The sequence below is a fragment of the Rhopilema esculentum genome, chromosome 19 (assembly GCF_057945365.1).
Source record: "Rhopilema esculentum isolate cy_ngs chromosome 19, ASM5794536v1, whole genome shotgun sequence".
Classification (NCBI taxonomy): Eukaryota; Metazoa; Cnidaria; class Scyphozoa; order Rhizostomeae; family Rhizostomatidae; genus Rhopilema; species Rhopilema esculentum.
Window position 1 is genome coordinate 4,210,003 of NC_142833.1, and position 14,017 is coordinate 4,224,019.

Below are 14,017 nucleotides of genomic sequence, written 5' to 3' on the forward strand. Positions count from 1 at the left end.
TATCACGTGACCTGTGCGGAGCTAATTTTTTTCAAATCGAGGTTGATACACCTCTTGTCTTGTCCGAGGCTAATCTGCATACTCATAGGGGGCTTCGACAGAATTCTTGTCTTTGCCGAGGCTGATTTTACTATCATTCACAGGGGGTTTTAAGAAAATTCTTGTCTTTTCCGAGGCTAATCTATGTACTCGACCGTAGGGTCACTGGCAAGCCCGCGTAGCGGGCTTCGTAGGGGAGCTAGTCTTCCGTTAATTAAAAGTTGCTTCAAAACATTTGCAGCCCAGGTCTATTCGTGTTCCTCGTTTAGATATTTTGATGGGTTACCCCCTAAGTCTTGTGTTTTAATTTTCCATAAAATTTCATGGTAAGACTTCCCAACTTTACTTATCTGTTTACTCCTCTGACAAATAAAATTAAAATTGAATCTATCCTGAAAATGAGAATAAAAAAACAATGCCCTCCTACATTCTTTCAATTTAATAAGGAATGCAAGCAAAAAGTGTAATATCATACAGCAAGCAGGCAAGCACATTCTAAACATGACAAAAGACAAACATAATTAAACCAATCCATAGTCACGCCTACTGTGAGTAGCATATACTATTGGCAAGAGCAGGAAATAATTGCTCGAGGACAAAGTATTATTTACTTGCAGCAACAACCCTATTGAGATAAGAGCTTCTTTTCTGTAGGAAGATAATGCTTTGTTACCTTGATTGTAATTCAGTAAATCCTTTTAGAAAAGTAAACCCAAACTTAATTACTTGCTGGCTCCAGATACCCATACTTGCGAAATTCCTAATAGAACCAATCCAATGAGTAGTTCCTCGATTATTACGATTACCACTTAGCAATATCATAGCTTTCATCACCATCTGAACCCCTTTGAAATCAAGGTTAATAGCACTCTTGACTTTCAGAGGCTAATCTTACTATCCCATTTTGGGGCCATAGGGTGCCCGAAGAGCGGGATTTACTGGGAGCTACTCTTCCGTTCATTAAAATGTGCATATCAATTTGATACATAAACGGTTGCAATATCAAGACAATACAGAAAGTTGCTTCAATACATTTTGTAAGCCACGATCTAATTGGGGTCCTCGTTTAAATACTTTCACGGGTTACCCTCTTTATTTCTACTGCTTATTCTAATTGCAATGTTTTAAAGTTTGCATCTTCTTTTATCTCTCGGTGAATCGTGGTGCTCGTTTAAATATCTTGCAGGCTTATCTAAAAGCTTTGTTTAATATTCTGAATTCTACTTTAAACTTGACAGCTACATACTTCTGCCAGCCCCCATCATTTTCATGAGTTAATCCTATAATTTCTCCTATTTAGTCATAAACAAATTTTTGAGTTTTCCAATCATACATTCTTAGCCCTCGTCGACTTATAGGGCGCTTGAAAATATTTTCTAAGGCCATTCTTAAAGCTGTAATGCTCATTTTGAATCCAACATGAATATCTTTATCAGAGCATTTCGTTCAATTCTTGTTCACTTGTGATGCTGTTTTAAGGTATAATTTGGGGCCACCTTTAAACTTCCTCTGTTTATTTTGAATCAAACATTAAAGTTTTCCAACAATAAATTCCTGTTAGCCGTTATTGGTCCATGGTGCTCGTTTAGATATATATCATCTAAAAATTTCTTAAGAATTAATGACTCCTCTTCTAAACTCCAAAGAGTTATAGAGTTATTACGCAGTTCTATACATTTGAGGTCCACATATCACATCTTCGTCACAATTAGCTTTTGAAACACTGCAGGAACAAAGCAGTTAAGAAATAGAAAGATAAAAAACAGCCAAGTTTCGTGCATCAGAAAGGAATCTTACTCTAACAACAAATTAACAAAATACAATTTACGGACAACAGCTAATCTATATTATACAATTTTAGTCCTTTTCTCCACAGTCAAGTTTTTTCTTGTTTCATCGTTTGATTTAACGCCAGCATAAATGCCATAAATTTCGTTTCGAAGGTCCGAGAATCACGTCTGCGTCGTAATTATTGCTTGAAACGCTCTTTGATCTAGATGAAGAACAAAAAGATTAATGAAGATGTTATTCCATGGTTAATGAAAGCACGTTTCAAAGAAATCGATATACAGCCAATCCATATTCTTATAAGCAGAAAACTACGCGAGGTAAAAAAATTCAGAGAAACACGTTCGTGGCGGGTCTAGCGACTCCTTTCAGCAACCGGTTTTTAGTGTAATTTCACCCAAATAAGCATAAAGTCATTTGAAATGGTTTCTAGAATGATTAATTTACAATTCCCAAAATGATGCAGGCACAATCTACCGTAACAATCCAGCTTCCTTTCAGTACAAAACCACGAAATGAGGTAGAAATTCGCCGTTTGCGGCGGGGGTCTAGCAGTAAGCAACCGGTTTTTAGTGTAATTTCATCAAATTAAGCATAAAATCGTTTGAAATAGTTCTCGTTAAGCGAGCAATACAGCAAATCCATTTTCCTTGAATTACAAAACTGCGAAGAGGTAAAACATTAAGAGAAAAACGTTCGTGACGGGTCTAGCGTCTCCTTTCAGCAACCTGTTTTTAGTGTAATTTCACCCAAATAAGCATAAAGTCATTTGAAATGGTTTCTAGAAAGATTAATTTACAATTCCGAAAATGATGCAGGCACAATCTACCGTAACAATCCAGCTTCCTTTCAGTACAAAACCACGAAATGAGGTAGAAATTCGCCGTTTGCGGCGGGGGTCTAGCAGTAAGCAACCGGTTTTTAGTGTAATTTCATCAAATTAAGCATAAAATCGTTTGAAATAGTTCTCGTTAAGCGAGCAATACAGCAAATCCATTTTCCTTGAATTACAAAACTGCGAAGAGGTAAAACATTAAGAGAAAAACGTTCGTGACGGGTCTAGCGTCTCCTTTCAGCAACCTGTTTTTAGTGTAATTTCACCCAAATAAGCATAAAGTCATTTGAAATGGTTTCTAGAAAGATTAATTTACAATTCCGAAAATGATGCAGGCACAATCTACCGTAACAATCCAGCTTCCTTTCAGTACAAAACCACGAAATGAGGTAGAAATTCGCCGTTCGCGGCGGGGGTCTAGCATTAAGCAACCGGTTTTTAGTGTAATTTCACCCAAATAAGCATAAAGTCATTTGAAATGGTTTCTAGAATGATTAATTTACAATTCCGAAAATGATGCAGGCACAATCTACCGTAACAATCCAGCTTCCTTTCAGTACAAAACCACGAAATGAGGTAGAAATTCGCCGTTCGCGGCGGGGGTCTAGCATTAAGCAACCGGTTTTTAGTGTAATTTCACCCAAATAAGCATAAAGTCATTTGAAATGGTTTCTAGGATGATTTTTTTACAATTCCAAAAATGCTCTCAAAAAGCTAGAAATAATTTTCACTCAAGAGGCAGGCAAATCCCATTTTTTCAGCGGGAAAATCGCACAAAAAGTGAAATTTTAATCGAAAAACACCCACTTGTTGTACCAAAAAGACAGCGAATCCGATCGTTTATCTACAAAAAAGGAAGGCGGTTAGGAAAAATTGCTGCAAAGGATTCTCGTTAGACATAAAAAGTTGGGGGCTGGCGGGATTACAAAATTCGCATTACAACGGGTTTCCTATGAAAATCAAATTTTCTTGCATCAAGAATAAACAGCAGGAAAGATCTACCACAATTCTTCATACTTTGATTGCAATAAAGCCAATCCAGTTTCCTTTAAGCACAAAACCACGAGAAGAGGTAAAAAGTTTTCGTTCGCAGCGGGGGTCTAGCAGCCGGTTTTTAGTGTAATTTCATCGAAATGAGCACAAAATCATTTGAAAAAAGTAATATCGAAAACACGTAAGAACAACAACGCTTACTTGTATTCGCATGCCATCGATTCTGATACCAGTGAAGAAGTGGAACAGCCAGCAGCCATTGCAAAACCAAAAAACGGGCAGCAGTGTGCGTAGCTACTAAAGCGAAGAAAAGGAAGATCGTCAGAAGCACGAATTACATGGCTCTTGCAAACGAAATAATAACAAACGGGGTTTTAATCGATCGATCGATAAAAAGGAAAGGAAAATGACGGCGAAAAGTTTAGAAAAAGCTAGCGAGACTCACCTGTAGCTGTAGCTGTAGCACTGTAGCACAGAACACGACCGTCGACAACCGCTTCGAGTTCGAAAAGGAATGCCAAGCAGCAGTGCACGTGAAAAGCCTCCGTTCAAATTGAAGGGTTGCTGGAGGAAGAAGTTTTGAAACTTTTTGTAGAGAGCAAGAGAAAAGAGAGAGAAAGAACCTTTAGAAACGCGAACGCAAAAGCCAGTATTTTACCCATCAAAGAGAGGGAGGAAATGTTTTGAAAAATCCTTTGAAAAGGTACTCGATCTCTTTCAAAAAAGTTAGGGATGAAAAGGGATATTCGCTTTAGAATCAAAGGTCAAGGTTTTCAATCAACAACTACTGACTGGATGACAATCGACGTTTTCAAAACATCCAGGAAAACGCTAGAAAAAGTCTTTGAAAAGACAAACAAAGAGAGCGAAGCGTTAGCAAAGAAAATGGCCTCGTTGAGCAAGGCCCATTGAGAGAAGACACGTCGCAAATTCGGAGCGAGGGAAGCGAGCAAACGAAGATTCGAGACCTTTCCACACAATCGCAACCCCAGAGGAACCGAACTACCGAAGCTCAGTTCAAGGGGTGTAGCAGTTTTTGCGGAGTTCGTGCAAGAACTTTCGATGGGAACGGACCGATATCAGATGTAATCGGACCGATATCAACGGAGCGAGCTCATTTGCATATCCGCACATTAGTATTATTGTAGAGATATATATATAGGCCAATGCTGAATTTTTCTATTGTGATGTAAATGTAGACTGCTATTACCTTAAAATGACAAGATAAAATTCGGAAAGGTATCTAAAGGTTGGGGATAAACGACAGGTTTTAAAAAACGAGCCGACCTTCAAAAGAGATTCAAAATTTTAAATTTTTTCTTACACTGACAGTAAAAAAAATTGTTCAAGAACCATTGAAGTTAATAGTTAGTAAACGGGGGAGAAGATCCCTTCTATTTTCAACATCAGAGTATGCCTTCACTTTATTTAATTAAGAAACCTTCTATTTGGTAACCAGGCAGTTTACATCCCCCTGAAACTTTTTTCTAGCACTGCCCCTGCAAAAGACACCCCACGGGTCGCTATCTGCAGTTCCTGCCCCCGTCGCATCATAAAGCTTCTATGTCTGTATACGCTGCATGGAAAGCCGGGAAAAGCTTAGATGAAGATCATAGAACATCTGATGTTGTAAATATCCAAGATCCTTTTCCGGCTGTCTCTAGAATCTCATAGTTGCAAAACTATTTCTGCCGCCAACCATATTGGCCACCTTCATCAAACCCTGAATAATCAATCTTCTTACCTTTTGCAATAATGACGTAGAGTACTGTCTTACTAAACAGCCATACTCCAATTGAAAATTAAACCAAAAGCGGCAAATTTTCAGGGCCCTCATTTCCTTTTCTGGGCCTTACCGGGAAATTATATTGAAGACAGCCACTTTAGCAGAGTACTCTAGTAGAGTTGGAGGCACTATGGCAGAGCAGCGAATGTTCAGCAGTAAAATGTATTATGAGAGAAATTAAGTAGTTAGGGCCTGAAATTGTTGCATACAGCGTACGCTCGTAACCAATTTCTGAGAATATTTCAGCGCCCCTACTACCAACTGCCCCTCCTACAAATTTACTCTGGATGCGCCCCTGTGGCAAAGTGTCCATACTCAAATATGGCAGACAAATTAACCTAATTACAATGATTATACAAAACAGAGCAGCGTGGCAGAACACAAAAAAGCTTTGAACAATAGTCAAGCAGTCAAACAGGAGCCTATCGTCAAGAGTGCGAGGTCAAACCTTCGTACCTAAAGATATGGCTCAGGCAAAAGTGGCAAGAAACGTTCGAAGAGAACTTGGCAATTATGAACTTCTTTTTGAAACGTTTTGCACCCGTCTTAACTTTGGATATTACTTTCAATATGTGGTACTGCACACAAACTGCCGAATCGCAGCTGAAGATTTTAAAGTAACCTTGAAGATTCTTGTGGATTTTCAGCCATTTCTTCGGATGAAAGTTGCAGGCAAGGTAGAAAGCGATCGACCCCCGACGAGGAAAGCCCCAGTTGATGATCCTCACACAAGACTGTATTTTGAACCATGTGAAGTTGACTACAAGAATGTATTAAGAATAAGGAAACGCACCTCGGATGACGACTTAGAAGAAATCGTGAGGGAAGAGGAGATATTTCTATCTAGGCCAGAGAGATACGGCGATGGCCCTAGATGGAGAGTTGTTTTTAACATGCCTAATGATGAAAATGGTGGAAGCACTAAGTCTAGTGATTCATACAGGTACGAGCTTTTCTTCGGAATGCAGCATCAATTTGTCGATGCAGTAAGTGGCTTCGATTTGGTATACAGGCAGCTCTTACCAATCCTGATAAAAGTGATAAACAATATGCCAGTTGATGATGTTTTTTTGCATCCACTTGACTTGACTCCAACATTCGAGGAAGAAATTCTTGGAGATGCCCAATCAGCAGATAAGCGGCCTGCTTGGTACACAAAAGCAGGATTAACTTTGCTGCGCAAGGTAAACAAGGTCTTTAAATCAAGACATTTTGGAAGGCCTCCTATTGTCTCTGAAGGCTCCCCCTTCCCAAATGAAAAGGGAATGGGTATTTTCAAATACCATTTTGGAGAAAGCCTTGTAGAAAGAATATTGTTTGAGCGGAAGAATCATGATGTCACTGTGCATTCAATCCTTTTGACGAGTTTCTCATTTGCAATAATAAGATTATTGCAGGATCAAGATCTTCCTGTTTCAAAGAAAATCAGAAGTTCTTGGCCAATTGACTCAAGGAAGAAGCTGCCAAAGTATGAAAGTCCTCAGCCATTGGGGCTTTTATCAGCAACAATGGGATTCACTTCAATGAAGTTGCCAAGAGGAAAGAGATTAGACAAACAGGTGTTTTGGGACAGAGCAAAAAAAGTTGCAAGACAGGTTGTAAAAGGAGTGGAAAACCAACATGAAAATATTGGTTTTGATATTTTAGCATATATCACTGAGCACATTCAGTTTGAGGATTTGATACAATTATCAAGAGAGATGGGTTTATATGAACATTTTGGTCTCAGTAACCTTGGAAAATGCAGCCCAGGTCCAGAGTTGCATGCAAGAGCTGAAAGAGTGGTGGATGCAACTGAAATCTACTTTGCTCTGCATGGCAACGGCTCTGAAAACTTCAGATATCCATTCTTTATCACAGTTGTGAATCACAAAGGGAAGATATTTTTCATCTGTTGCTATAACAAACTGTGGGTTAAAAGAGATCTTGCTGAAAAGTTCCTTACATATGCCCAAGATATCCTTGACCAAGTTTGTGAGAGTGCTATGGATATGCCATCCAAAAGAAATCAAGATTCTCAATCATTCAGATTATAAAATTTCTCTTTAAAGTAACTAATATTTTTGTCTTAGAAGCTCAAAAAGAGGAGGTATTTAGATCTGAATTTCTGTCAACATTCAGATAAATCAGATACTCTTTAGAGAAATTTTAACAGATAGATTTTTTAGATAAATAAATATAGGGTAAGTCCTTTATAAGATAAAACATTTAGAATATAGATTAATGGAAAGAGGAGACATTTATAAGAGGGAGGCGTTTGTTCGAGACACGAAGTTTACGAGAGGACTTTTATTTACTTTTATTTCAAATAGCCAAAATTAGAGATAGCCTCTCTGAGACTAAGATTGACAACGCTTTTATCAAAATCTTTTGGAAAACATAGATTTTCATGGAAACGCGTGATATTGTTTTTGGATATTGTTTATAAATGCATAAGACATTTTTACAATAAATTTCGTCTTGTACTTATAAAACCGCCCATAAAAATAAAGGGCTTAGAAAATTAATCGGGTGTGGTCCTATGAGTGTGAGCACCAGTCAGAATATTTCCTTGATCCTTCCCTGGAAAAAACGTGCTCTGTACTCTAAATCACGGGAAAATCCCCAGGAAAACGACTATTGCTATTAGCGTGCAAGCACACAGAGTCAACTGTTATGTTTGTGAAGCAAACTTATATCTCTGTGGAGCTCTTTCAGTCCCGTGATTACTTAAAGAAATCTACGATTGGTGGCTCTTCATATCTCAACATGGAGAATATCGCTGCTGATTGCCTTTGAATTTAAGAAATTGCTCCTGGATGCAAGTTTAAGGGTGTGGCTCGGAGTGTGACGGCATCTAAATAACCTACGCCAGTTAGAAATAGACAATGTTCTTTATAAATGACCATAGCCGCAGTTTCTCTAATTTCATTGCGTGAAGTTGGTGGGGATGGATTCGAAAACAGTAATAACTAGAGTCTTGTCGCCATGAGTTGGTGCACAAGTCGAATCTCGATTTTTGACCCTCTCGTTTTTAAGTTTGAAGAAGAGGCGATAGAAGTCGAGGTTTGCCAAAAATAAGTGCGAAAACGATTTTTTGTTGCTATTTCAACATTGCTGCAGTTTATAGCGTTGTTTGGTTTACATGCAAAAATTTTTGCAAATATTTTGAAGTTTGGTTGCAAAATTTGAAAAGTGATTTCCGTTCATTTTAAGTTGCCTACTGTTTTTTATATAAATACAACTGCAATACTTCTGCAGCTCCCATAAACGTTTAACATTAAGACTTTAGGGAAAAACTTGTAAGTTATTCAACATCTCTTGAAACAAGTGATTTTTGCCGACCGCTTTTTATTTTCAACACGTCGCCATAGTGGTGCATCTCCCGAAATCCACCTACGGACGCCTGTAAAGCCACAAGCGTACGGGAAGAGAATCTAGGGTGGGGGGGGGGGGGGGTGCCCTACAAAAATTCTATTGTTTACCAAAAATTTTGCCGGACTAAGGAAAGATTTTTATCTGATTGGGGTTTATTTTAAAAAATATCAAACGTTGGGGGACTACATCCCCATTTACAAGATTTAAAGTATTAGATGAACATAATTATATGTAATTATATTACAAAATAGCTAGCTGTTCTATGCCGTTAATTAAGTAGTTGCAAATTAAACAAATTTTTACACCCATACACTCATTTAAAAAAGAAACTGGTTATAAGAAACGAGCACTGGACAGTCAGAAAAATTAAGAAAGTTCAGTATTCGAAGCAAAAAAATTAAGAAACCAGTAAATCGTGATAAAACTGAGAGCAACGAAATTTTGTAAAATCCAAGAACATGGTTGCCCTGATGGCCTAGAAATTAAGACACAAGGGATGAAAAAATACTTCCCACGTCTAAATACAGCTTCAGAACGGAAGCGAGTCTCTTGACGTGAAAAAAGGTCACGAACATTTCATAACATCATTCATGACATCATAATTGAGAAACTCTTAAGAAACACTGAGTATTGAAATTTCCAGAACATTAAGAAACTGGAGTACCCAATATCGACCGTTGTTTCTTATAAAAAAGATGATTGTAGTCTTTGTAGCGGCGCTAGCGCACTTGATTTTGGCGCGTGCACCCTTATGGCGACGAGCCTATATTTCTTACGTACAGTGTTCTACTTGTTAATGTTGGTTGTGTGGAGAGCAAATTGAATAAAGTTAAGAACAATTCAAAACGTCGTTTAGAGGACACACCAAGGTGTCTTTTAATAGAGAGTAGATTTTGTCTAAACTTATTTTCAAACAAGCTAAGACGTATTTGCTAATAGTGCACCACCTCATGGCGACAGGACTCCAGGACTCTAGCTATGCACACGTTGAGTACGATGGAAAGTTCCATACGAAGTTCAACAAGACAATCTTTTATCAACAATTGCGCAACAGCTGAAGGATATACACAAAAGACGCTAAAGCATCACTTATAAATTTCTTAAGCCAGCCATATAAGCTATTTTAAAATATGCTTAAATTAAAATTAGGTTCCAGCCCTAAAATGTTAAAATTTCTCTGATGTAAAACCATCATGTTGTAAAACATTCTTAAAGTTAAAAACATCCTACATAAAATAATCAATGCGTTGTATTATAAATGTCACGTGACATCCCAAAATCAAGCCTAATCGATACACGAAGCTTAGAAGACAATACCATACTTAAATGCAGCCATCTTAATTACTACTGTAAAAAAGCTAGAAATACAAGCTTGCAAGATTATAACACATATAAAAATATTCACATCTTGGGCTTAACAGCATATTAAAATTACAGCCTCATAACATCGCCTCCTTTTTCAATTTGATATTTTCCAGGAACGTGAATTGACCAGCAACGATTTCTAGGCAAAGATTCTATCTGTTTGCCAGAAACAAATAGCTTATATGCATTTGATAAACTGCTCTATAAAACTCATCGTTTTCTATTAAAAATGTAAAATTGTCTTTATTTTCCAGGCTAGTCCTGCTATTTTGTTCATCTTAAATAAAAATCTTCAGCTGTGCGTCAAATATATACGGGATAATCACACAGCCTGTGGCATAAAGCATATATACTAGGGTGTTGTGCATATACTATATCAAAAATATATCTTACTACAGTTTGTATGTTAATTTTAAAAATAACCTTTAAAAATGCTAAAAACATTGCTATGTTCAACGATGCCTGCACCAGAGGGGGCAGTGAGAGTTGTGGGAGCAGTGTTCCCCCTTGTCCTATAAAAATCAGGCATTTTTCTTTGTTTTACTATTGTTGTGCCATTTTTGTCGCTTTGTCCCAGTTACCCTCTTCGTTTACAGGCTTACTTGAGTTTTTTTATGGTTAAGCTGAATGGACTTTGATAAGAAAGTAAGCGTATGCAGGGCCATTGCTAGTTTCTGTTCTAAAGGCGGTTGCCCCAATCCTATCTACCAACAAAGTGGGTGAGCCATCCTTTATTGCTGACATATCTGAAAACTTGCTGATAAAGGATGCCTAAATGACAGAGAACCTCTCGTTTTTAGAATGAAATTTTTTTCAAAAGGGGGGTATCATACCCCTCCCCCACATCCCCTGTACTGACAACCCTGAACGTATGCATAAAAATAATAAATGAATGAAAATGTAAATGGATAAAAATTGATAATCAAAACCTATATTCAATTCCAGACAGGTGGAAGGGTGACGGCAAGGAGAAGTTTAACAGCTTCTAACACTGGTTTCAACCAAGTCTTGAATTTTTTACTGTCATTTTGAGTATGTTACTACTTGGAAAAAACTTTTAACTTCAAAACTAACTTAAATATTTGGAGGCCAAATTTAAAACTGTTGAGACAGTTGGGCAAAATTTAGTAGTTCAAATTATCAAAGAGTTAACAAAGATCTCATAGAGGAAAGTTTTGAAATCTCTAGACTCCACAATGCAAACAACTTTCATTGTTTTCAGTTTAACCATTAAATACCTTTATTCTTCTGTTTATCTTAAATATAAATCTGAAAACACATTTCAGCTGAATATATAAAAGTTAGAAAAGTAAAAACTTGTATTCTCATTGCCTAGAATGACGTGACAGATGTTACTTGACAAAATTATACAAGAGCCGACAGAAGGGATAGAGGGGGGGGGCTGAAAGGGCTAAAAGGCACTTTGGTGTCAATCATAAATGTTCCCTACGTTAAAATTGTGACTACATAAAAGTGGAAGGTTTGCTGGAATTTGGAAATGATACTCTCCTTTACTTTGCCTTTTCAACTGAAAGTATAACATCTATTTACAGATAACTTTTTGGGATCTTGATGATTCCTTGCAGGGTATTTTGTCTTCCATGGCTTGCATTTCTGAAGCCCTCTCACAAACTTTGTCTAAGATATCTTCTGCATATGTAAGAAATTTTTCTGCAAGATCCCTTTTCACCCACAGTTTGTTATAGCAGCAAACGAAAAACATTTTCCCTTTGTGATTTAAAACAGTAATGAAGAATGGAAATCCAACATTGGCAGATCCATTTCCATGTAGGCCAAAGTAGATTTCTGTTGCCTCCACAGCCTTTTCAATATTTGCATCCAACTCTGGACCTGGGCTGCATTTGCCAAGGTTGCTGAGACCAAAATGTTGATTGACGCCTATCTCACCAAATAATTGTAAAAAGTCTTCATATTGCAAATGTTCAGTTACATATGCAAAAAGATCAATTTGCATCTTTATGTGTTGGTTTTCCACTCCTTTCAATACCTGCCTGGCAATCTTCCTGGCTCTTTTCCAAAACAAGTCCTTGTCTAGTCTGTTTTCCCTTGGCACCTTCATTGAAGTGAATCCAGTTGTTCCGACAAACATGCCCAATGGCTGAGGACTTTTATACTTTGGTAGTTTCTTCCTTGAGTCGATTGGCCAACCACTTATGATATCCTTCGCAACAGGAAGACCCTGATCTAGCAACAATCTTATCATTGCAAATGAGAAACCCGTTAAAAGGATTGAATGCACAGTGACATCATGATTCTTCCGCTCATACAATATTCTTTCTACAAGGTTTTCTCCAAAATGGTATTTGAAAATACCCATCCCCTTTTCATTTGGGAAGGGGGAGCCTTCAGAGACAAAAGGAGGCCTTCCAAAATGTCGTGATTTAAAAACCTTGTTTATCTTGCGCAGCAAAGTTATCCCTGCCTTTGTGTACCAAGCAGGCCGCTTATCTGCTGATTGGGCATCTCCAAGAATTTCTTCCTCGAATGTTGGAGTCAAGTCAAGTGGATGCAAAAAGACATCATCAACTGGCATATTGTTTATCACTTTTATCAGGATTGGTAAGAGCTGCCTGTATACCAAATCGAAGCCACTTACTGCATCGACAAATTGATGCTGCATTCCGAAGAAAAGCTCGTACCTGTATGAATCACTAGACTTAGTACTTCCACCATTTTCATCATTAGGCATGTTAAAAACAACTCTCCATCTAGGGCCATCGCCGTATCTCTCTGGCCTAGATAGAAATATCTCCTCTTCCCTCACAATTTCTTCTAAGTCGTCATCCGAGGTGCGTTTCCTTATTCTTAATACATTCTTGTAGTCAACTTCACATGGTTCAAAATACAGTCTTGTGTGAGGATCATCAACTTGAGCTTTCCTCGTCGGGGGTCGATCGCTTTCTATCTTGCCTGCAACTTTCATCCGAAGAAATGGCTGAAAATTCACAAGAATCTTCAGGGTTGCTATGAGATCTTCATCTGTGATTCGGTAGTTAGCGTGAAGTACTGTATATTGAAAGTAATGGCTGGTGTCAAAACGGTTGTTCATTGTTTCATAGAAAAGCTCTTGTAGGCCAAGCTCTCTGCCAGAGTTTGACCCCTCCTTCTTCTCCGCCATATTTGTTGTTATTGCATCCGCCATTGTCACGTGCCATTTGGAGGGCTTCTAACAAACTGTCAAGACTTTCGGCTAACGGCCGAAAATAACAACCAGGCTAGCGAAAATACAGTTGAATCACAGAATAGTCATTCTATTCTATTGGTGAGAGCACAAGAACATGGGCTCCGAGGCAGGCTAGAAAGTGGGGAGGGGGCCTATGGAGATTCTAACAATCATGACAAAATAATTTTTAAAAAGCTATATTGGTTTGCATAAAAGTGGGGGCATTGCCCCCCCCCCCCGACCCCGCTTTGTTGGAGGCCCTGAAGAAGAAACATCTTGCCTTAAATAAAAGTTTGGAGGGACTGTCACGGCGCTAACACACCGACATATTAAGGGCGCTAACACGGTATGATACATGATTTTTTAAGGCAATGGACATAGATATTATCGCTAAGGGGCACAGCAATCTGGAAGAAAGTTACATAAGGGTGTCAATTTTTCGTAAAACAGCAAGCCTTATGGCTCAAGCAATCTTTCAATCAACATTTAGCCAATTGATAAGGGTGTAAGCGTTATTATGCATATAGATTGGCCAATGTTTAATAGCTAGATGGCTTAAAGGGGAACTGAAGTGAAAAATGAAAACCAGCTAAGTATCTGATCAGAAAACATTAAAGTGGGATTTTTTTAAATAACTACGAGTATCTAATTCAATATAAAATTAAGAATC

At 38.0% G+C, this 14,017-nt stretch overlaps 1 protein-coding gene across 1 annotated transcript; it reads right to left on the reverse strand.

Annotated features, from left to right (window-relative positions):
* Positions 1 to 1,810: 1,810 nt before the first annotated feature.
* Positions 1,811 to 5,754, reverse strand: LOC148957928 (uncharacterized). The gene is made up of 5 exons (XM_089114191.1): positions 5,658 to 5,754; positions 4,101 to 4,219; positions 3,857 to 3,949; positions 3,470 to 3,506; positions 1,811 to 2,032 (listed from the first exon to the last, which is right to left on the reverse strand). The coding sequence occupies exons 1-5, from the start codon at positions 5,752 to 5,754 to the stop codon at positions 1,992 to 1,994; spliced, it is 387 nt and encodes a 128-aa protein (XP_088970317.1). The 3' UTR covers positions 1,811 to 1,991.
* Between the last annotated feature and the right edge of the window lie 8,263 nt (positions 5,755 to 14,017).

Bases quoted from the DNA above. Each gene is read 5' to 3' on its own strand.
- LOC148957928 (XM_089114191.1), bottom strand. From the start codon at position 5,754: ATGGACACTTTGCCACAGGGGCGCATCCAGAGTAAATTTGTAGGAGGG. The intron at 3,507-3,856 runs GTAAGCGTTGTT...CCTTTTTTGTAG, and splicing joins TCGATGGCATGCGAATACAA to ATAAACGATCGGATTCGCTG. The intron at 2,033-3,469 runs GTGGGTGTTTTT...TTCTTCATCTAG, and splicing joins CTGTCTTTTTGGTACAACAA to ATCAAAGAGCGTTTCAAGCA.